This window comes from Pongo abelii, chromosome 3 (assembly GCF_028885655.2).
Source record: "Pongo abelii isolate AG06213 chromosome 3, NHGRI_mPonAbe1-v2.0_pri, whole genome shotgun sequence".
Lineage (NCBI taxonomy): Eukaryota > Metazoa > Chordata > Mammalia > Primates > Hominidae > Pongo > Pongo abelii.
The window spans coordinates 124,459,849-124,484,333 of record NC_071988.2 but is presented as its reverse complement, the minus strand read 5'-3'; the positions used below and the strand labels follow the sequence as shown (position 1 = coordinate 124,484,333).

General features: G+C 37.8%; 1 protein-coding gene across 9 annotated transcripts in view; it reads left to right on the top strand.

Moving 5' to 3' along the window:
* Positions 1 to 23,395, top strand: part of SLC9B1 (solute carrier family 9 member B1) — a 133,786-nt gene extending 110,391 nt beyond the window's left edge. For 5 of the 9 annotated variants that reach the window (XM_063723832.1, XM_002815012.2, XM_054553518.1 and 2 more), the window contains 2 exons: positions 877 to 1,013; positions 11,367 to 11,597. In XM_063723832.1, coding sequence (XP_063579902.1) covers positions 877 to 1,013; positions 11,367 to 11,582 — 353 coding nt within the window. In that variant the 3' untranslated portion in view covers positions 11,583 to 11,597. Of the gene's footprint in view, positions 1 to 876; positions 1,014 to 1,169; positions 1,527 to 11,366; positions 11,598 to 17,890; positions 17,983 to 21,969 lie in introns of those variants that run through there. The other 4 variants (XR_008524227.2, XM_054553520.2, XM_054553519.2 and 1 more) reach the window with 4 other exon arrangements.
* The last annotated feature ends 1,090 nt before the right edge of the window (positions 23,396 to 24,485 follow it).

Here is a 24,485-nt window from a genome sequence, read left to right as displayed (position 1 = left end):
TTAAAGCACAAAAAAATATGAAATTAAAAAATATTTAAGAAAATTATAAATACATTTATTTTTATTTACAATATATCTTTGGCTACAAGGACCTTCTTCAGAAACACATGTTGATACAGTATCATATTTTCGTATTGCTCTTCCTTTACACTGTGTGCTCTTTTTTTTTTAAACCAAGGACAGCCCTGAATATCTTCCCTGAGTTTTCTGAGGAAATAAATATAAGATTTCTTTCCTGAGGGAACATATTTGATACGATCAGCACTTTTTGAGTACTTTCATTTAAAACTATTGGCTGGGCGTGGTGGCTCATGCCTGTAATCTTAGCACTTTGGGAGGCCGAAGCAGGCAGATTTCTTGAAGTTAGGAGTTCGAGACCTGCCTGGCTAACGTGGGGAACCCCCTCTCTCCTAAAAATACAAAAATTAGCCAGGTGTGGTAGTGCGCATCTGTAATCCCAGCTACTCGGGAGGCTGAGGCAGGAGAATCGCGTGAACCCGGGAGTCGGAAGTTGCAGTGAGCTGAGATTGTACCACTGTACTCCAGCCTGGGCAACAGAGCAAGAATCCTTCTCAAAAAATAAATTATTATTAATAATAATAAAAGTATTCAAAAGAAGTCCATTAGTTCAGAATTGTATAAATGTCATCTGTCTTATTTTTCATGGTACCTCCACCATCAGATACTCTCTTGCACTTTACGAGAATCCTCCATCATATTCATTTTTTATAATCATTGTTTTTATGTAAAAAATAAACACATGAAGAGACAATAGCCTTAAAATGCTTTCAAGAGTTTTAGAAATCATATTCCTGGGCATAAAGAACACTTCTTCACAAATATTTTGTTATTTATGTTTGTTTTCATCTGCTATAGGCATATCTGTTGCCACTCTGAGTTTGGCATTATGTGTTCGAATTTTAACCACATATCTATTGATGTGCTTTGCTGGTTTTAGTTTTAAGGAGAAAATATTTATTGCTTTAGCATGGATGCCCAAAGCTACAGTACAGGTAAGAACATATTAAGCCTATTGCTTAATGCTTTCATTTTGATGCTTTTAAAATTTAAAATGAAAAATGTTACTCCAATCACAAAATATGAGCTATTATCCTTACTTTTTAAATGTTTGATTGATCATAACTATTCATTAAAATTAACGTAACCAGTCCCAGCTACTCAGGAGGCTGAGATGGGAGAATCGCTTGAACCCAGGAAGCGGAGGTTGCAGTAAGCTGAGATGGCACCACTGTATTCCAGTCTGGGCGACAGAGCAAGACTCCATCTCAAATAAATAAATAAATAAACAAAAACAAACAAAGAAACTTAATGTAATCTTTTTGTATTTTTATTTTTATTTTCATTTTGAGACCAGGTCTCACTCTGTCACCCAGACTGGAGTGCAGTTGCATGATCACGGCTCACTGCAGCCTCAACCTCCTGGGCTCAAACAATCCTCTCACATCAGCCTCCTGAGTAGCTAGGATGACAGGCACCTGCCACCACACCCAACTGCTTTTTTTCTGACTTTTTTTTTTTTTTTTTGAGACAGAGTCTCACTCTGTTGCCCAGGCTGGAGTTCAGTGGCATGATCTCGGCTCACTGCAACCTCCACCTCCCAGGTTCAAGCGATTCTCCTGCCTCAGCCTCCTGAGTAGCTGGGATTACAGGTGCACACCACCACACCCAGCTAATTTTTGTATTTGTAGTAGAGATGGGGTCTCACCATGTTGGCCAGGCTAGTCTCAAACTCCTGACCTCAAGTGATCCACCTGCCTCAGCCTCCCAAAGTGCTGGGATCACAGGCATAAGCCACTGTGCCTGGCCTTTTTTTTCTGATTTTTTTGTAGAGAGGAGGTCTTGCTATGTTGCCCAGGCTGGTCTTGAACTCCTAGGTTCAAGTATCTTCCTGCCTCAGCCTCCTAAAGTTCTGGAATTATGAGCATAACCCACTGGGCCCAGCCAATGTAACCTTTTTAAATCTCAGTTTTAAAAGCAATTCTTTTGAAATTAAAAAGTATTCTTTCAATAAGTACTTCCTAAGTTTATGAAAATATGTTTTTTATTTTCCTAAAATATATAATAAGAGTATATCTGAAAATTGGAGTTTTTATATTTTGCTGAATATAACAAAGCTAAATGTTATGATTTTAAAAAGTAGAGACAAAGGCCAGGCATGGTTGCTCATGCCTGGAATCCTAGCACTTCGGGAGGCTGAGGCAGGCAGATCACTTGGGCTCAGGAGTTCAAGACCAGCCTGGGCAGCATGGTAAAACCCTGTCTCTACAAAAAATACAAAAAAATTAGTCAGGTGTGTTGGCACGCACCTGTAGTCCCAGCTACTTGGGAGCTGAGGCAGGAGGATTGCTTGAACTCGGGAGGTTGAGGCTGCAGTGAGCTGAGGTCACACCACTTCACTCCAGCTTGGGTGACAAAGTGAGACCCTGCCTCCAAAAAAAAAAAAGTAAAGTAAAATAGAGACACGTTGATTTTTTTAAAAATACTTTTCCTACCTTGCCACTCACTCCATCACACAAATGCACATATATTGTTTTTAATTACACATTTGTTTGTATACTATTTGGTTAATGGCTAAATCCCTGCCCCCACCCCCTTGATAGACTGTGTAAGGACAGGGACAGTGTCTGGTTGTTGCAGTTGTTTTTCATTATTTCTCCCTGGCACTTAACACAGTGCCTGACATGCAGGAGGCAAATATGTATTGCATGCCTGCAAGAATGAATGAACAGAAAGGGAAACCTTGTAATTTTGCCCTCTTATTCAAGGATATTCTCCTCCTCCTAAAATATATTGCTACTTATTGTTAGACTGTTTAACTTGGCAGCATAATATATCTTAATTTCCTGTGGCTCTTTTCTTAGTTGTTATTCCAAAACAGAAGCTCCTAAATTTTCATGCAAAAAAACCTCTATTATCATGTTAGAAAAGCAGGTTCATAGGGCCAGACTACCTGTTTTGAATACCATGTTACTTGACTATAACCTCAGGAAAATTATTTTCTAATCTCTCAGTCCAGTCCTTCAGTGTTCTCATCTTACAATGAAGTCTATGACTGTATCTGTTTCTTAGCAGTGTTGTCAGGATTCAATGACATAATCCACGTAAAGTGCTTAGCGCTCTCTCTGGCATATGGTGGTGCTCAGTTAACGATGTTGTTATTTTATCTTACCTTCAAGTAATATAAATAACAACTTTTTATTTTTAATGTCTACTGTAAGGAATAATAAATCTACAAAAGGAGTATCTGTTCTCTCTCTTTCCAACAATACTCTCACAATTTTGTTTTATTATTTCATAATTTTCATAAAGCAAGGAAAAAAAAAAGCAGGTATGAGGAAAGAGACCACTCACTCGAGTCCTGCAGTATTATTCTGCTTCTGCCTATTCCTGTCTGCTGGCTCCAGGCTAGCTTCTACACAAAGAATATCAAGCTGGTTCCAGGAACTGTCAAGACATAAAATACAAGTAGAGTCACAACAGCAATAATAGATAACGATAATGTCACAAGGAAATAAGACCAACAAATATTTAAATTTCAATTTTATTATTTTTTTGTATTTTTATTATTTTTTATTTTATTTTATTTTATTTTATTTTATTTTATTATACTTTAAGTTTTAGGGTACATGTGCACAATGTGCAGGTTAGTTACATATGTATACATGTGCCATGCTGGTGTGCTGCATCCATTAACTCGCCATTTAGCATTAGGTATATCTCCTAATGCTATCGCTCCCTGTTCCCCCCACCCCACAACAGTCCCCAGAGTGTGATGTTCCCCTTCCTGTGTCCATGTGTTCTCATTGTTCAATTCCCACCTGTGAGTGACAACATGCAGTGTTTGGTTTTTTGTCCTTGCGATAGTTTACTGAGAATGATGATTCCAGCTTCATCCATGTCCCTACAAAGGACATGAACTCATCATTTTTTATGGCTGCATAGTATTCCATGGTGTATATGTGCCACATTTTCTGAATCCAGTCTATCATTGTTGGACATTTGGGTTGGTTCCAAGTCTTTGCTATTGTGAATAGAGCTGCAATAAACATACGTGTGCATGTGTCTTTATGACAGCATGATTTATAGTCCTTTGGGTATATACCCAGTAATGGGATGGCTGGGTCAAATGGTATTTCTAGTTCTAGATCCCTGAGGAATCGCCACACTGACTTCCACAAAGGTTGAACTAGTTTACAGTCCCAACAACAGTGTAAAAGTGTTCATATTTCTCCACATCCTCTCCAGCACCTGTTGTTTCCTGACTTTTTAATGATCGCCATTCTAACTGGTGTGAGATGGTATCTCATTGTGGTTTTGATTTGCATTTCTCTGATGGCCAGTGATGGTGAGCATTTTTTCATGTGTTTTTTGGCTGCATAAATGTCTTCTTTTGAGAAGTGTCTGTTCATATCCTTCGCCCACTTTTTGATGGGGTTGTTTTTTTCTTGTAAATTTGTTGGAGTTCATTGTAGATTCTGGATATTAGCCCTTTGTCAGATGAGCAGGTTGCGAAAATTTTCTCCCATTTTGTAGGTTGCCTGTTCACTCTGATGGTAGTTTCTTTTGCTGTGCAGAAGCTCTTTAGTTTAATTAGATCCCATTTGTCAATTTTGGCTTTTGTTGCTGTTGCTTTTGGTGTTTTAGACATGAAATCCTTGCCCATGCCTATGTCCTGAATGGTAATGCCTAGGTTTTCTTCTAGGGATTTTATGGTTTTAGGTCTAATGTTTAAGTCCTTAATCCATCTTGAATTAATTTTTGTATAAGGTGTAAGGAAGGGATCCAGTTTCAGCTTTCTACATATGGCTAGCCAGTTTTCCCAGCACCATTTATTAAATAGGGAATCCTTTCCCCATTGCTTGTTTTTGTCAGGTTTGTCAAAGATCAGATAGTTGTAGATATGCGGCATTATTTCTGAGGGCTCTGTTCTGTTCCATTGATCTATATCTCTGTTTTGGTACCAGTACCATGCTGTTTTGGTTACTGTAGCCTTGTAGTATAGTTTGAAGTCAGGTAGCATGATGCCTCCAGCTTTGTTCTTTTGGCTTAGGTTTGACTTGGTGATGCGGGCTCTTTTTTGGTTCCATATGAACTTTAAAGTAGTTTTTTTTCCAATTCTGTGAAGAAAGTCATTGGTAGCTTGATGGGGATGGCATTGAATCTATAAATCACCTTGGGCAGTATGGCCATTTTCATGATATTGATTCTTCCTACCCATGAGCATGGAATGTTCTTCCATTTGTTTGTATCCTCTTTTATTTCATTGAGCAGTGGTTTGTAGTTCTCCTTGAAGAGGTCCTTCACGTCTGCTGTAAGTTGGATTCCTAGGTATTTTATTCTCTTTGAAGCAATTGTGAATGGGAGTTCACTCATGATTTGGCTCTCTGTTTGTCTGTTGTTGGTGTATAAGAATGCTTGTGATTTTTGTACATTGATTTTGTATCCTGAGACTTTGCTGAAGTTGCTTATCAGCTTAAGGAGATTTTGGGCTGAGACAGTGGGGTTTTCTAGATATACAATCATGTCATCTGCAAACAGGGACAATTTGACTTCCTCTTTTCCTAATTGAATACCCTTTATTTCCTTCTCCTGCCTAATTGCCCTGGCCAGAACTTCCAACACTATCTTGAATAGGAGTGGTGAGAGAGGGCATCCCTGTCTTGTGCCAGTTTTCTAAGGGAATGCTTCCCAGTTTTTGCCCATTAAGTATAATATTGGCTGTGGGTTTGACATAGATAGCTCTTATTATTTTGAGATACGTCCCATCAATACCTAATTTATTGAGAGTTTTTAGCATGAAGGGTTGTTGAATTTTGTCAAAGGCCTTTTCTGCATCTGTTGAGATAATCATGTGGTTTTTGTCTTTGGTTCTGTTTATATGCTGGATTACATTTATTGATTTGTGTATATTGAACCAGTCTTGCATCCCAGGGATGAAGCCCACTTGATCATGGTGGATAAGCTTTTTGATGTGCTGCTGGATTCGGTTTGCCAGTATTTTATTGAGGATTTTTTGCATCAATGTTCATCAAGGATATTGGTCTAAAATTCTCTTTTTTGGTTGTGTCTCTGCCAGGCTTTGGCATCAGGATGATGCCGGCCTCATAAAATGAGTTAGGGAGGATTCCCTCTTTTTCTATTGATTGGAATAGTTTCAGAAGGAATGGTACCAGTTCCTCCTTGTACCTCTGGTAGAATTTGGCTGTGAAACCATCTGGTCCTGGACTCTTTTTGGTTGGTAAGCTATTGATTATTGCCACAATTTCAGAGCCTGTTATTGGTCTATTCAGGGATTCAACTTCTTCCTGGTTTAGTCTTGGGAGGGTGTCGAGGAATTTATCCATTTCTTCTAGATTTTCTAGTTTATTTGCGTGGAGGTGTTTATAGTATTCTCTGATGGTAGTTTGTATTTCTGTGGGATCGGTGGTGATATCCCCTTTATCATTTTTTATTGTGTCTATTTGAATCTTCTCTCTTTTCTTCTTTATTATTCTTGCTAGCAGTCTATCCATTTTGTTGATCCTTTCAAAATATCAGCTCCTGGATTCATTAATTTTTTGAAGGGTTTTTTGTGTCTCTATTTCCTTCAGTTCTGCTCTGATCTTAGTTATTTCTTGCCTTCTGCTAGCTTTTGAATGTGTTTGCTCTTGCTTTTCTAGTTCTTTTAATTGTGATGTTAGGGTGTCAATGTTGGATCTTTCCTGCTTTCTTTTGTGGGGTATTTAGTGCTATAAATTTCCCTCTACACACTTCTTTGAATGTGTCCCAGAGATTCTGGTATGTTGTGTCTTTGTTCTCGTTGGTTTCAAAGAACATCTTTATCTCTGCCTTCATTTCGTTATGTACCCAGTAGTCATTCAGGAGCAGGTTGTTCAGTTTCCATGTAGTTGAGCGGTTTTGAGTGAGTTTCTTAATCCTGAGCTCTAGTTTGATTGCACTGTGGTCTGAGAGACAGTTTGTTATAATTTCTGTTCTTTTACATTTGCTGAGGAGAGCTTTACTTCCAACTATGTGGTCAATTTTGGAATAGGTGTGGTGTGGTGCTGAAAAAAATGTATATTCTGTTGATTTGGGGTGGAGAGTTCTGTAGATGTCTATTAGGTCCGCTTGGTGCAGAGCTGAGTTCAATTCCTGGGTATCCTTGTTGACTTTCTGTCTCGTTGATCTGTCTAATGTTGACAGTGGGGTGTTAAAGTCTCCCATTATTTTTTTGTGGGAGTCTAAGTCTCTTTGTAGGTCACTCAGGACTTGCTTTATGAATCTGGGTGCTCCTGTATTGGGTGCATATATATTTAGGATAGTTACCTCTTCTTGTTGAATTGATCCCTTTACCATTATGTAATGGCCTTCTTTGTCTTTTTTGATCTTTGTTGGTTTAAAGTCTATTTTATCAGAGACTAGGATTGCAACCCCTGCCTTTTTTTGTTTTCCATTTGCTTGGTAGATCTTCCTCCATCCTTTTATTTTGAGCCTATGTGTGTCTCTGCACATGAGATGGGTTTCCTGAATACAGCACACTGATGGGTCTTGACTCTTTATCCAATTTGCCAGTCTGTCTTTTAATTAGAGCATTTAGTCCATTTACATTTGAAGTTAATATTGTTATGTGTGAATTTGATCCTGTCATTATGTTGTTAGCTGGTTATTTTGCTCATTAGTTGATGCAGTTTCTTCGTAGCCTTGATGGTCTTTACAATTTGGCATGATTTTGCAGCGGCTGGTACCGGTTGTTCCTTTCTACGTTTAGTGCTTCCTTCAGGAGCTCTTGTAGGGCAGGCCTGGTGGTGACAAAATCTCTCAGCACTTGCTTGTCTGTAAAGGATTTTATTTCTCCTTCACTTATGAAGCTTAGTTTGGCTGGATATGAAATTCTGGGTTGAAAATTCTTTTCTTTAAGAATGTTGAATATTGGCCCCCACTCTCTTCTGGCTTGTAGAGTTTCTGCCGAGAGATCCGCTGTTATTCTGATGGGCTTCCCTTTGTGGGTAACCCGACCTTTCTCTCTGGCTGCCCTTAACATTTTTTCCTTCATTTCAACTTTGGTGAATCTGACAATTATGTGTCTTGGAGTTGCTCTTCTGAAGGAGTATCTTTGTGGCGTTCTCTGTATTGCTTGAATCTGAATGTTGGCCTGCCTTGCTAGGTTGGGGAAGTTCTCCTGGATAATATCCTGCAGAGTGTTTTCCAGCTTGGTTCCATTCTCCCTGTCACTTTTCAGGTATACCAATCAGACGTAGATTTGGTATTTTCACATAGTCCCGTATTTCTTGGAGGGTTTTTTTGTTTCTTTTTATTCTTTTTTCTCTAAACTTCCCTTCTCGTTTCATTTCATTCATTTCATCTTCCATCGCTAATACCCTTTCTTCCAGTTGATCGCGTCGGCTCCTGAGGCTTCTGCATTCTTCACGTAGTTCTCGAGCCTTGGCTTTCAGTTCCATCAGCTCCTTTAAGCACTTCTCTGTATTGGTTATTCTAGTTATATATTCGTCTAAATTTTTTTCAAAGTTTTTAACTTCTTTGCCTTTGGTTTGAATTTCCTACTGTAGCTCGGAGTAGTTTGATCATCTGAAGCCCTCTTCTCTCAACTCGTCCAAGTCATTCTCTGTCCAGCTTTGTTCCATTGCTGGTGAGGAACTGCGTTCCTTTGGAGGAGGAGAGGCGCTCTGCTTTTTAGAGTTTCCAGTTTTTCTGCTCTGTTTTTTTCCCCATCTTTGTGGTTTTATCTACTTTGGGTCTTTGATGATGGTGTTGTACAGATGGGTTTTTGGTGTGGATGTCCTTTCTGTTTGTTAGTTTTCCTTCTAACAGACAGGACCCTCAGCTGCAGATCTGTTGGAGTTTGCTAGAGGTCCACTCCAGACCCTGTTTGCCTGGGTAACAGCAGCGGTGGCTGCAGAAAAGCGGATATTCGTGAACCGCGAATGCTGCTGTCTGATCGTTCCTCTAGAAGTTTTGTCTCAGAGGAGTACCCAGCCATGTGAGGTGTCAATCTGCCCCTACCGGGGGGTGCCTCCCAGTTAGGCTGCTCAGGGGTCAGGGGTCAGGGACCCACTTGAGGAGGCAGTCTGCCCGTTCTCAGAACTCCAGCTGCATGCTGGGAGAACCACTGCTCTCCTCAAAGCTGTCAGACAGGGACATTTAAGTCTGCAGAGGTTACTGCTGTCTTTTTGTTTGTCTGGGCCCTGCCCCCAGAGGTGGAGCCTACAGAGGCAGGCAGGCCTCCTTGAGCTATGGTGGGCTCCACCCAGTTCGAGCTTCCCAGCTGCTTTGTTTACCTAAGCAAGCCTGGTCAATGGCAGGCGCCCCTCTCCCAGCCTCGCTGCCACCTTGCAGTTTGATCTCAGACTGCTGTGCTAGCCATCAGCGAGACTCCGTGGGCATAGGACCCTCTGAGCCAGGTGCGGGATATAATCTCCTGGTGTGCCGTTTTTTAAGCCCGTGGGAAAAGTGCAGTATTAGGGTAGGAGTGACCCAATTTTCCAGGTGCCGTCTGTCACCCCTTTCTTTGACTAGGAAAGGGAACTCCCTGACCCCTTGTGCTTCCCGAGTGAGGTAATGCCTCGCCCTTCTTCGGCTCACGCACGGTGCGCTGCATTCACTGTCCTGCGCCCACTGTCTGGCACTCCCTAGTGAGATGAACCCATTACCTCAGATGGAAATGCAGAAATCACCCATCTTCTGCATGGCTCACTCTGGGAGCTGTGGACCGGAGCTTTTCCTATTCCGCCATCTTGGCTGCCCTCTAAATTTCAATTTTAAATTATTTTCACCTTTATCCTCTTCCGCCGTTCTCTGCTACTAAAATAAAATTGGCTAAGGTTCAGCTCTTTCTCTTGTTCCTCAGTTTCGAGTTACTGATAAAAATTAGAGTGGAAAAATAGAAGCTATTAGGAGAGTAAATAAATAATTTAGTTAACAAATGTAAGATCAGCTTGGCAGTTGGATTCTTTTAGAGAAATAATATTAAATCTCAGTCACTAGGAGGAAATCATTTATCATGTAATAAAAGTCCTCACATAATAAGGTTGTCATAAGAATTAAATGAATTGATAAATGGAAAGCTTTAAGAATGATACCTGCCATATGATGAATGCCATATAACTATATAAATATTATTTCTAGTTTCACCATTATCATCATCTCTTAAAAGTCAATGGGTTTGGTTTTTGTTTTTTCTGTTGGAAGTTCTTTTATATTCAAATCCTCTTCTAAACTGTAAGATTCTTTCAAGTTGGTTTTCTGCATGATTATCTTTTTCTCCCTAGCATTCTCCAGCACACTGGCTCATGTTCAGTACATTAAAAGTTATGATATAATAATGATGCCATTTTAAATTATTGATTTAGGATATAGAAATTGATCTTAAATTGAGGGGTTCTTTTGCCATAATGTTCCATATCAGAGGTAATGTTTCTTCCATTATGTTGTTACTTTGCAACTCCATAGAAAATATGTTGTATCTTGGTATTTAATTCCCCAAAATTTTAAGGCAATTTCATGCCTAGATTATTAAACACAAAGAAAGAGGGTTAGCAAGAAATTTGCTTTATGTTATTAAAAATAATGTGGTAGAAGGTGACTAGGGAAAAAACTTGTGACCCAGTAGAGTCATTCTAAAACAAAAACTTCAAAGGAACTCATTCTCTGACCTGGCAGGGGATGAGGAGTGAGGGAGAAAGAAACTACTATCTGAATACCTACTGTGTGCCAGGTGTTCTTTGCATTCTCATATTTAATTTTCACAACCGTCCAGTAAGATAAGTATTTTGTTCTTCATTTTACACGTAAGTAAGTAGAAGGTTAGAGAGTGTGAGTCATTTGTACAAGATCACTAGCCTGGTTGCAGCAAAAATAGAATTCAAACCCAGTTTGCTAGATTCCAAGCCTGCTGTCAGTTCTGCTATAACACAGTGCCCCCTGAATAGGGAGAACAATGAGAAGAAGGGCAACAAATCCTAGAGAACCATAAGAAACCTTAGTATTTTATGTTGTCTTGTAGTCAAGAACCACTTGTACATGGTAAAGGCAACTAAGCAAAACTGGTTTCGTTACAACTCCTGGTGTTATGAGGGCAACATGAACACTCAAAAGAGATATTTGAATAGAGGAACACTGAGAGGACAAGAGTGCAAAATCAGCCCAAAAATGTTTGCTTGCTGATTTGTCCTCCACATATATTTGCTAGGAAGAACATGGAACTGATGAGTAACTTATGAAAATTACTGAGTACTTTTTTTTCTAATAGTCTAGTACTAGATTTTGTTTATTTTAACAGAGCCATTTAAATTATATATTAACTCAGTTTAATATTTTTCTTTATGCCCCATTTTTACCCCTAAATGCAGGCTGTGTTAGGTCCTCTGGCTCTAGAAACAGCAAGAGTCTCCGCACCCCACTTGGAACCATATGCAAAAGATGTGATGACAGTAGCATTTTTAGCCATCTTGATCACAGCTCCAAATGGAGCTCTACTTACGGGCATTCTGGGGCCTAAAATGCTTACACGCCATTATGATCCAAGCAAAATAAAACTGCAGTTGTCAACATTAGAACATCATTAAAAAGTTTACCTGTCATCATCTGCCTGCTTCTTTTAATGAATTATTTCACATGACAGAAGAATTTTAAAGTAGAAATATGTGGGGACTGTACAGAGAATCCAGGATTTAGTAAACATGTGATTTCAGTACAGGGCTTTTCTTGGACTTTTTACTCCAAAGTTAATTTAATAAAAATAATATTAAATGGAATGCTCTCTTGGCATTTACATACTGTAAGAACAAATTAAATCTGTAAATACCCTAGGAAAGTTTAAAGTAATCCCTCAGGCTGAATTTGATATCATAATACAAACTGAGCTTAATATAAAATTAAACAAACTTAATGGCAGAAAGAAAAACTTTGAATATTGAACTTGGTAAGATAGCCTAAGTTTCCAAATAGGAGGAGTAGAACTCCCATGATGTCCAGTAATTCAGTTAAAAAGAAAAAAAAGGAATAAAACACATCAACTTTAAATGGGTTAACTAAATAGATTTTAAATTCTGGTTTTGGTGACTACCTGAGTAAATAATATGTTAAGTAATAGAACCAAGTTAGTCTTTCCTTACTTCTGCCATGCCCTTAAAATGAAAGTCTGGTTTAGCAGTTTTTAGATGAAACACTATCTATATTTTTATTTATAGAAATAAAATTAAACCACAAATGGAAGTAAACTATTTTTTTTTCAATTAGTATTTTAAAATCTAGGCATAAAAGGCAGCCTCCAAAAAGGAAAGATTTGGAGACTGCTGTCATGTGGCAGTTTCTTCTCCTTAGTAATATAGAATTACCTTTTAATTCTGACTGATTAAATCTGCCATGTTAATGTAGAACCCATCACAAGCAAAGTGAGTTTTAATTAACTTCAAGACTCTTTATTTTAAAGTTATAAGAGTCATATAAACGCTTCTAAAATGGCCTTATTGAATGGCATCTTAGAAATTGTTCAGAATTCTTTGGCAAAAGCTCAATGCAAGGACTGAATATTAGTTTCATTCCTCTTTTTCCTCTTCTGCACAAGCAAGGTATTAAAATACCACAGAAGATGAAATTTACACAGAAATTTGCCAAGTGAAGCAATTAAAATTTAAGGCAATCAAAACTATGTGTTATTCCTATTAAGACTAAGGGCTTTTACAGAATATATCACCGAAACTGCCAAAAGTTCTAAAACCCTCTGGTAAATAACTCTTAGAAAATACACTCTGGGAGAATAACTTTGGGAAAAGATAAAATAGCTACTGTTTTAGTGACATTTTCTCCTTATAGTTTTACAACAAAGTACAGACTCCATTTTCAAATATTGTAATTCTAGTACTCAAATTCTAAAAATTTAAACTGTGCCAGTGTTTTGACTACTATTTAAATCATGAGGGCATCTCATTGTCACTTATAAGAAAATAAAAATATAGGCAGGGTGTTGTGGCTTATGCCTGTAATCCCAGCACTTTGGGAGGCCGACGTGGGCAGATCACGAGGTCAGGAGTTCGAGACCAACCTGACCAACATGGTGAAACCCCGTCTCTACTAAAAATACAAAAATTTGTCAGGTGTGGTGGCGCGCACGTGTAATCCCAGCTACTCAGAAGGCTAAGCCAGGAGAATCGCTTGAACTCAGGAGGCAGAGGTTGCAGTGAGCTGAGATCGCACCACTGCACTCCAGCCTGGGAGACAGAGCAAGACTCTGTCTCAAAAAATAATAATAATTTTATATATATATATATATATATATTTACAAGATAGTATTTTACATTCACAAGAGGATTAGATTTCAAAGTAGAAAGTTTATTTTAATAAACGAGAGATAAGAAATAATTTTCAAAATGAGGAATTGTGTTTTTGATTAAGAGGAAAATTGTTGTACCTATTCTTTTTATTCTTTATTTATTGAACTTTCTCTAAGTGTCTGTGATGTACGTTTATTATACTGAAATAGTTGCCCTTTTAAGATAGTGTGGCAGATGTTGTTATTTATTTGAAATTTTAAGTTTTTTATTTATAAAAAGTTTTTATAAAAATTTATTAATATAATTTAAAAATTACAACCAGTTAACCATGTGTATGATATTAGTGTTTATAGTATTTATAAACAAATAAGGCTGGGCACAGTGGCTCACACCATCCCAGCACTTTGGGAGGCCAAGGCGGGTGGATCATGAGGTCAGGAGAGGGAGACCATCCTGGCTAACATGGTGAAACCCTGTCTCTACTAAAAATACAAAAAACTAGCCATGCGTGGTGGCAGGTGCCTGTAGTCCCGGCTACTCGGGAGGCTGAGTCAGGAGAATCACTTGAACCTGGGAGGCAAAGGTTGCAGTGAGCTAAGATCACACCACTGCACTCCAGCCTGGGTGACAGAGCGAGACTCCATCTCAAAAAAATAAAAATAACAAATAAATACAAGATTGTTGTTTCTTATAAACTTTTTGTATCTTTGCCTATTTTTTTTCAGTTTAAGGAATTTTTATTAAAGCAAAATTTTATAATCCAAATTACCTTTCCTTGCACAGTTATCAATTCTGTTACTTAAAACAGAAGTGACATTCTGAGCTATTCCACACTAACGAATTACAAAATTAAAGGAATGCTTTAAATTTTTATACTTTGCTGAAGATTATTTATCACAGAGTCTGAAAAGCATTATAGTGTTTTTGTATTTTATTATTTTGGGAGGATTTTTTGTTTTCAAATCAATAAGTAATCTAGGACTATCATTGCATTTGTTAGATCTGACATTTGCTTGGTATGTGAAGTTCAAAGTTTCCTTTTTAAATTTATTTTATACTTTACAAATTTTTTCCATAGTATTTAAGGTTTTCGATATTGAGATTTTTTCTTCAGTGATGTGCAAGTTTCTTTCTGTGGTCCCTGATCAGTTTTAAATAATTGGAACACCAGTGGCACCATTAACTGCTTTCTGGGCACCCTCTTTAGCTTGGTGGTCTTGTAGTACAGCTATACCTTTGTCAACCTCAGTACAGAGAGGCTCTGGAGATTCAAGCATATGAAGAAGTTCTAAATTACCAATCTCCAACAACATGCCAATGATTTTACCAGCACGACTAGGGCATGGCTTAAAGAAGAGGAAAGAGCCATTCACTCGTTTATTTTTGCTTTTGAGGAAGAGCAGATGCCATCATGGAAGTCAAAGGTTCTTGACCTTCTACATGGACAGCAGGCTGCTGCATGGTAACTTGGGGCTGTGCATGAAAATGCCATTGAGGATTGTGAACTTCCATAGCATATTTATACTGTGAAATGGTGCAAACAGCAGGAGTATCTGTAGTAGCAGTAGTGGCAACTGCAGGATGTGCTCCTGTTGTCTGTGTTGATGTGTTACAACAGCTGTGTTGACATGACTCGTGGAAGCTGTGAAGAAGCTGGTCTCTTACTACTAAATGTAGTGAGCTAGGAGTGGCTTGGGCATATTTTTCAATGGATGATGTCTGGCACCCTGAGCAGTTTAGGGAGGATTTGATCTTAGCTGAGCAGTTTGGCTAGGAGAATACTTTGCAGCATGGCTCTCAGTCTGTGGGATAACTGCCATGAAGTACATTGAAGAAGGTGCTAGCTGATAGGGGCTGATTCCCAGGTTGAGCATAGTTTTTACACTTGCCATTCTTTGCACATACTGTACTGGTTAATGAGCTGAGCCTGGTGCTCTTCATTGCTCTTCTTCCCATGGAGTTAATACTATATACAATGGCTCAGTGCCCACAGTTCTACCATTCATTTCTGAAAGTGCTTTAGTTGCTTCCTCTGGAGAGGAGAAACATACACAAATCAAACCCTTTGTTGTGACAACCATCCTTCATAACCTTTGCATTAGTGATTGTACCAAGTGGAGAAAGTTCTTTCCAGAGACATTCATCAGTCCCATCAAGATTTTTTGCATAAATGTTAACACTTTATCTGGTGATCCTATACTGCTTGATCTTTTCAAATTTGCACACAAGTTCCATCTGCCATTCTACTTCTTCCTGAGCTTGACCAACATCAATTTGTTTTCCATTGAGCTTCTTTCTGTTCATCTCATCTGCACATCTTTATGCCTTTCAAAGCTGACAAATCCAAAACCTTTGGGTTTTCCACTTTCATTAACCACTACTTTCACACTTAAGACAGATCCCAACTTGCCAAAGAGATCTTTAAGGCACCTAACATCCATGTCTTCTCCAAAAATCTTCCTGTAAACATTGGTGAACTTTTTAACTCTGAGTTCTGCTTCTCATTGTTTACAAGACTTAATCCAACAAAGACTTTGCTATCATTTAGAAGCATCCATTTCATTTTTAAATAGATCTTTCAGCTGCTTCTGTGTCTCAATATGTACAATGGCATCACCCTTGAAACCATTTTCACCACAAAGCACCTAATGTGAAAGTGATAGAGACAGGAGGCAGCCAAGGGACCCCGGTAAAACCCCACCTTCAAGACTAAAACAGCCTGAAGGCTGTTAGATAAACTGGACTGCAGGTCCTGGTTGAAGCCGCCCTTTCCCCACTGATTCTCAATAATGCCCACCTGCGCACTGGGATTACGGGGTGGAGCCTCGGGAAGTGTGTGCAGTGTTTATTTATTCAATTACTAAAAATGAATTGTTAAAATCTCTCACTGTGTTTGTGGATTTTTTTATTGCTCTTTCCAATTCTAATTTTGGCTTTATTTATTTTGAGACTACATTAGTAGGTATCCATAATTTTATAAAAATTAAGAAAAAGTTAGAAAAGTTTAGAAAAAAATTAGAAAAATCTAGAAAAAGATGTGACAGAAGCACACATGGGCTTTATCTGGATGATCTCTTGTCAGGTTTGTATCCTGGGGAAGGCCTTCACAGCAAGAGATGGACCAGAGGATTGAGGCAAAGGGGCCACCACTCAGAAGGGGAGGAGGGCAAAGGAACTCCTGCGGGAGGAAAGGATCAGAGAGGAGGCTTTCATGTCTCAGTGATATCACTCAGCAGCATGGCATGGAGTCTATAGTTCACAGAGTTCCAAAGAGCAGAAGCAGCTTGGGGTCTTTACAGCCTAGGGTTTATCTGTGGCAAGAAGATTTTGGACACAGTTTCCCAGGGCATGTAAATCAGGCAGGCTCTAAATGCCTACAAATCTGCATGTCTGGGCTATGTTTAACACAATTGGATGTTTAAAAATTTGAGTTTGGTGCCAGCTGGCTTTTGAGCTAATGGGTCTCAGCTTGCTGTGAAGAAATAACCTAGGCACCAATACACAGAGGCCACCCTTGTCTCATTTACATTATATGTAGTGACTCTATCCTTTTTTGCTCACAATTGTTTTACTCATTTCTTTTAGATTTGTTTACTGAGATTATTTGGTAGGTAAGATTTCAGTTTATTGTAGTTTGCTAATTCATTATTCAAAGTGCTCTAATAAAAATTTTGCTCCATCCTTAGTCCCCATTTAAACAAAACTGCTGTGGGTAAGTTCATCAATGGCCTTCGTGTTATCAAATCCATTTTGTTAACAAAATTTTAATGTTTAAAATTTTCTTATGTGTACACGTTTAATTTATGTAATTTTAAAATGGGGTATCATACATGGAATTTGGTAGTTTTCTTTCCTTTCTTTGTTCACTTACTCTGTTTCTTAATGCTTTATTGTAACCCACAAGGCAATGTCCCCAATATTTATTATGTATAACTGATATTCACATAAAACATATTTTGTCATTAAGTGTTATCTTTTTCCACATAGGTGTTCCTGTCTTTAGTCTTCTATTTTCTTTCTCTCCCGCTTCTCTCCCACCCTTCCTCTCTCCATTTATGTACGTATTTAAATCATTTTAAAAATCATTTTATGTGTCATTTCAAAAACTTCAGTGTAAATTGAGGGTCCAATTTTGTTTTCTTTGAATTATTTTCATATATTAATTTTTCACCTACATGTAGATTCTCAATTTTTTTACCACTGTTGCTTATTCTTAATACAATTGTTTTTCTTAATTGATCAATTCCAATAGTTCTATAGTAGGTGCTGATATCTGGTGAGAAAAGTTCCTCTCAATAGTCTTTTTTTCGAACAATTTTCTGACTATTCTTCTACATGAACTTTAACATAATTTAATCCAATTTTAAAATGCTTTCGTGATTCTAATGTGAATTTAATTGAATTTATATATAATTTTAGGAGATTTATGTTTTTACAAGAGTTTTGTTTGTTTTTTTGAGACAGGGTCTCACTTTGTCACCCAGGCTGGAGTGCAGTGGTGGGATCTCAGCTCACTGAAGCCCCAACCTCCCACCTCAGCCTCCCAAGGTTGAGCATGCGCCAAGCCCAACTAGTTTTTTGTTTTGTTTTGTTTTGTTTAGAGATAGCGTTTCACAATTTGCCCAAGCTGGTCTTGAACTCCTGGGCTCAAGCAGTCCTCCTGCCTCAGCCTCCCAAAATGCTGAGATTACAGGTATGAGCCACTGTGCCTAGCCTCATGTGTTTCTTATTCAATAGCTTTTGGTAACATTTTTATAGTTTTTTTCTTATAGATCTTCTACCTTTCTTAGTAAATTTATTTTACCTTTATTATTTTTGTTATTGTGAATATTTTTACCATTAGCATTTCAAGGTGCTTATTGCTAATATATTTTGTATTATCATCTTATTTCCAAATACCTTACCAATATTCCTCTTTAAAATATTTGAAAGTTCTGTTTTTCCTAATCTCTATGATTTCCTAGGCATATAATCATATCCACAAAAAGTTTTCTATGTATTTATACTGATTATTTCATTTAAAAATCTTGTTACATTCATGGATCCTCCAAGATAATCTTTGATAACAAATAATGACAGCAGCTATTCCTACTGGTTGCTTGTTTTAATTGAAACGTTGTTTTATGATTTAAAATACTTGTTTTGTAGGCGTTTCATAAATAACGGTTATGTTTAGACTCTTTCCTTCAATTTCTATTTTACTCAAGAATCTTCATTAGGAGTGGATGTTTAATCTTAACAATAGCCCTCTCAGCATCTGTTGATATAATCACATTTTTCTCTTCTTTGATGTCATTTATGTAATTGTGTTAATATACTTAACTGATATTGAAATACCTGTGAATTCCTGAAATACAATGCTCTTTGCATACTGTATTACTCTTTTTTGTTGTTGCAATTATTGATAACAGTGCTGGATTTTTATTTAGAATATTCATTCATATGTATGTCAGATTGGTCTATAGTTTTGGTGTTTTTGTTTGTTTTTTTTGTTTTGAGATGGAGACTTGCTCTGTCACCCAGGCTGGAGTGCAGTGGCGTGATCTCGGCTCACTGCAACCTCCGCCTCCTGGGTTCGAGCTGGGATTACAGGCACGCACCACCATGCCGGGCTAATTTTTGTATTTTTAGTAGAGACAGGGTTTTGTCATATTGTCCAGGCTGGTCTTGAACTCCTGACCTTAAGTGATCCACCCACTTTGGCTTCCCAAAGTGCTGCGATTACAGGTGTAAGCGACTGCACCTGGCCTATAGTTTTGTCTTATGTTTATCAGGTTTTCATATTAATGCTGCACTGCCTATGTGAAATGAATTGGTTTTTCTTTTTTAAAAAAATTTGGGATACTTTAAATAACATTGGAATTATCCTTCTTGCAACCCTAGTACTTTTTAAATTATGGATTTAAAAAAATCACTTTACATTCTCTTCTTTGTAATTGGTCTATTAACATTTTAAATTTCTTCTTGGATTAGTTTTGGTCATTTATATTTTTCCAGAAAATTACCCATTTTCTCTAGATTTTCCAATGTGTTGCTATATAGTTGCATGCAGCATTTCAAAGTGAATCTTTCTTTTTTCTTTTTTTTTTTTTGAGATGGAGTCTTGCTCTGTGGCCCAGGCTGGAATGCAATGGCACGACCTTGGCACACTGCAACCTCTGCCTCCTGGATTCAAGCGATTCTTCCACCTCAGCCTCCTGAGTAGCTGGGATTACAGGCATCCGCCATCACGCCCAGCTAATTTTTCTATTTTTGTAGAGATGAGTTTTCACGATGTTGGCCAGGCTGGTCTTGAACTCCTGACCTTAGGCAATCTGCCCACCTTGGCCTCCCAAAGTGCTGGAATTAATTACAGGTGTGAGCCACCGCACCTGGCCCTCAAAGAGAATCTTTCTACCTTCATCTTATTTTACTTCTTGGTAGCATTCTACAGAGTTGAAGATTGTACTTGTAAGTTTTGAGTTTCTTAATTTGTTGAATGGATGTGATTAATTTATATCTTTAGTGTGATCATGCAGAGAAATGTATGATGGATAGTGATGGAAAATTACAGGAAATCTGAAAATTTAATATTTTCTCACTAGTACAGGGTTATCTCAGTAATTATGAAATGTACTACCTTTTCTCCTTTTCTATATTATTTTGGAAAATTACAGCCTTATAATAGAGATCAGAAATGTGTTAACATTATGGCTGATCTATCTGACAACAGTGTTCTAAGAAAACAGTATCACAAATATACTTTCTCACCATAATTGTTCAAAACAGAAGTTTTGTAAGCAAAGAATCAAGCATTTAAACCAAAGGAAAGTTAGAGTGATGTCATCTCTGGTTGAAAAACATAGTCTTTCTGAAGCAGATTTTCAATGTCCTTCAAGACCATAACTAATATAAAATTACACAATACAATTGCTAATAATATGAACTGTACACTTTTTATATTAAAATGATGCTTGCTACAACAAGACTTTACTAAATTGGATTTCTGCAAAAGATAAAACACCAGGCATGGTTGCTCACCCCTGCAATCTCAGCACTTTGGGAGTGCTGAGGCAGGGAGGATCACTTGAGTCCAGGACTTCGAGACCAGCCTGGGTAACACAGTGAGACTCTGTCTCTTAGAAAAGTAAAAAATTAGCCGGGCATGATGAAGCATGACTGTAGTCTCAGCTACTTGGGAGGCTGAGATGGGATGATCGCTTGAGCACAAGAGGCTGAGGCTGCGGTGAGCTATGATCATGCCCCCGCACTCCAGCCTGGGTGACAGGGCCAGACTTTGTCTCAAAATATATGAAAGTAGATAAAATTAGTTTACTTGCTGAACATGATCAAATATAGCAAGTTTCCAGTAAAAGACTATTAGGACAAAGTATGTTAACACAACCTCAGATGATGCAGCATAATTAAAACAAAACAAAACAGCTTTGGGCATATTCTATACTCCAACCTCTGTGGTGCAAAGGGACTATATGGCCAACTAGGTGTTGAGGCATTCACAGAACTGCTGCACATGTGGTTTTTAAACATGATTTTTAATTCCCCTTAAAGTGGAAGAAGTCATCTAAAAACATTTATTATGACTTAAATTGCTACTGCTTTATTTAGTTTTCCTCAAACTTTAACAAAATAAATTATGTAGTAAATTATAGTCATTAAGTTTGAAAAATGTTTCAGTTGAATGGGAAAACTTCCCGTGATAAAGCCTCCAATCATCAAGGAATAAGTCAAATATTTTATGCATAAATTTTCCAACATGTTAAGCACTAAGCTTTTAACTAAATAGCTAAGGGAAAATTGTTACCACCAAATGTAACACATATCCTGCCTTTTTAAATAACACATAGTACTTATCTTGATTCCAATTCATCACTAAACATCACTTGTATAATTTGATCACAGTGATGTCCTCAGAGACAGTTGTATGCAGAATCCTATAAATTGTCTCAAGCTGCTATGCTTTTAATGTTCACCTTAAATTTATTTTTGTTCCCCTGCCTTGCTGTCAGCTGTCACATTTTATAGTTCACCCCTTCAGCAAGACCCTTTTGATACTTGTGATTTGTTAAGAAGCAGAAATCAGATAACCAAACTTGCTAGAATTCAATGTGAAGTAAGAATAAGTAGACTCTGGGTAGCTGCTGCCTCTACCATTAAAAATTTTTTAAAAAAGAAGACTTTTTCAATTACCATTTAATTTGAACTTGACTTACCTGGACTACTATTAGTCGATATTAGTTTAACAGAGGGAAAATTGTTAATAAAGTAGATGTAATATGTAAACACATACATCATTCCCTTGTTCTGGATCTATCAATGATTTCATACTTTGACTATATCTAAATTATCTGTTTTTCCTGGCCTTCAAAGTGGTCTTTAATTCAGCCCTGCTTTCCATGGGTTAAATTTCCTACAATGCTGAGATGTTTATATTGGTTTCCTCCTGTCCTATGAACTTCGTACTGATTTCTGCCACAATAAATTTGATTAGATGAAAAAAAAAGACCTTTTTTTTTAAGATAGGGTTTCACTCCTGTTGCCCAGGCTGGAGTGCAGTGGCACGATCTTGGCTCACTGCAACCTTGGCCTCCTCAATTCAAGAGATTCTTGTGCCTCAGCCTCCTGAGTAACTGGGACTACAGGTGCGCCACTGTGCCCAGCTAATTTTTGTACTTTTTTGTAGAGATGAGATCTCACCATGTTGCCCAGGCTGGTATGGAACTCCTGAGATCAAGTACTCCACCCACCTCAGCCTCCCAAAGTGCTGAGATTACAGGTGTGTAATCACTGCACCAAGCCAATGAGGCACTCACTTCTGAATAAAGTACAAGCATTAGTAACATCTTCCCTGGTCTCTCCAGATTGGTTATGCTGCCACAACTGAATTCTAAATGGGTTAAGTATTATACAATTAGTTAGGTTTCTTTGGTAGGTATCAAATAAAACATCCACCTAAATTCTTACGAACCTTGTTAAATAGTGGAATTTACAAACTCTCTATACAGATTCTGATAGCACATTTTGATTGGAAGACTATAGAATCACAATGAGGAAGGTAGTACTATATAGATCAGCAGCTGGCTTAATTGGCTTCCTGTAACTTATTAACAAATTAGGTTACAAAATACAAAGGCAACTTAATGAATCATCATATTTGGCATTGAACTCAAAGCTGAATTGTGTGAATTGTGAGGTGCTTTCCATAATTCAACTTGCTTAATTACCCATATGAATGAATCATTCATACCTCAAGCCTGCTAACACTTTTGGATACCTGATGTTTATGTAATGGTGGTGCTCATTTGCTGAGTAAGGCATGAGTAGTTTCCTAGGTAAGCAGAAGCAGCCCTCAAAACAATCATGTGACACAGTAACAACAGGGCTGTATTTTGAAGGCTCTAGAAACCCAAGACATGTATTCAAGAGCCAAGTTACTTCTTTTCTTTTACCACTTATCCTCAAGTTCTACAAGTTACTTATACTGTATCAATTCAAATACATTTGGTTATTAGATATCTATTTTTTAAAGATGGACAAGATAAAATTGTGTAAATTTACAAGAAGTAATGGAAACTGCTAATAATGCTCATTTAAAGGAGTTATTAAAGCAACAGCTTACTACCAACCCTAGGCTTCTGAAAAATTTGCACAGGTGGGAAAAGATATGGGCATAACTCAGCATATTTTAACAACTGAAAATTTGGCAGGGAAAAAGTCTTTATTCTGAGAGTATAACCATCTTACTTTTGGGGTATTAAAATTACCTTTTCTGAGATAATTCATTTTCAATGTTATTTGACAAAATTCAGAGTTATTCATTTTAGTCTCCTCATTTTTAGTAAATTTGCCTCCTGTAAAATCTAAGTTATGGGAACCACTAGAACATGTGTGAAAACAAGTTGCTGTGAAATGCAGTGATAGATTTTACAAAAAGAAAAGCATTTCATCACCACAGACCAGGATATCCAAAATTTTGGTGAGGTGGATTTTTTCCGAAGTCTGGTGACCAACTGTGGAAAAATAATTGGTTAATCTGACAGTGAGGCCCCTTAATAGTGTTGAAGAAAATGTATCCGAAAAAGTACCCAGAGTCAAAAAAGTGAGAGCAATGCTGTATTTATCCCCCACTGACATGTGAGGAAAGAACAACAATTTTTGACATACACCTTGTAAAACTTCTCAAAAACCTGACTACATTTCTAACTCTAAAATACATGCTGCTGGTCATGAAGATGTTACGATCATGTAATTGAACCTACTGACATTACATGTAATAAATTAAAAACCCAAGTATCATGCTTAGTGTAGTGTCTGGAACATACAAGTGCTCAATAACAATTAGTTTTATTTCTAGAAGGATTACCTCTGTCTGCCTTTTGTACCTTCTTATAAAAGGGAAGCAAAGTGAACTGAATAAATTGTATCTTAAATAGACTAAAGAAAAGCTTTTGTATTTGTCTTTTCTCAACTAAGCAGTTTCCATAGTGCCTAACAAGGTCTCAGAAACGCACTCAGTGAAGGGGGTTAAATGGTAACTCTTTCAGAACAGAAAGGATTCCCTACAGAGCCCAGCAGAAGCAGAGCACTCTGTTGCCCGGCCTGGCCTTGAACTCCTGGGCTCCGGCACTGCAGCCATCCTCCCACCTCAATCTTCCCAGCAGTTGGGACTACAGGCCTGTGCCATGGCACCTGGCTAAGGATAGCTATTATGAGAGTAGTAATGTAAGATGAAACTAAAAAGACTCATAATAGTAGGATTAAAAAGCACAAAAATTTTAAAGATTCTCCAGTACGTTTACTTTGCAAACTTTTTTGTACAGTTGACCCTTACACATGGGTTTGAACTGGGTGGGTACACTTATGCACATACTTTTTTCAATCAAATGCAGGTGAGGTCACACAGATCAGCATTTGTGCATGGGATGTGAAACTCATGTGTACGGAGGGTCAACTGGAGGGCCAACTTTTCTACATATGGGTTCTGCAAGACTTTCTGTGGGACTTGAGTATGGGCAGATTTTGGTATATGTGTGGCCCTGGAACCAGTCCCCAGCGTATACAAGGGATGACTGTATTTTAATGGTTTATAGTGTTAAAAAGAGAAAAATGTCCAGGTAAGCACAATTTTGAACACTGAACTATTTTAATATGAATTAATATGTCTTATGTTTATTACCAATTGATCTTCAAATTGCAGCA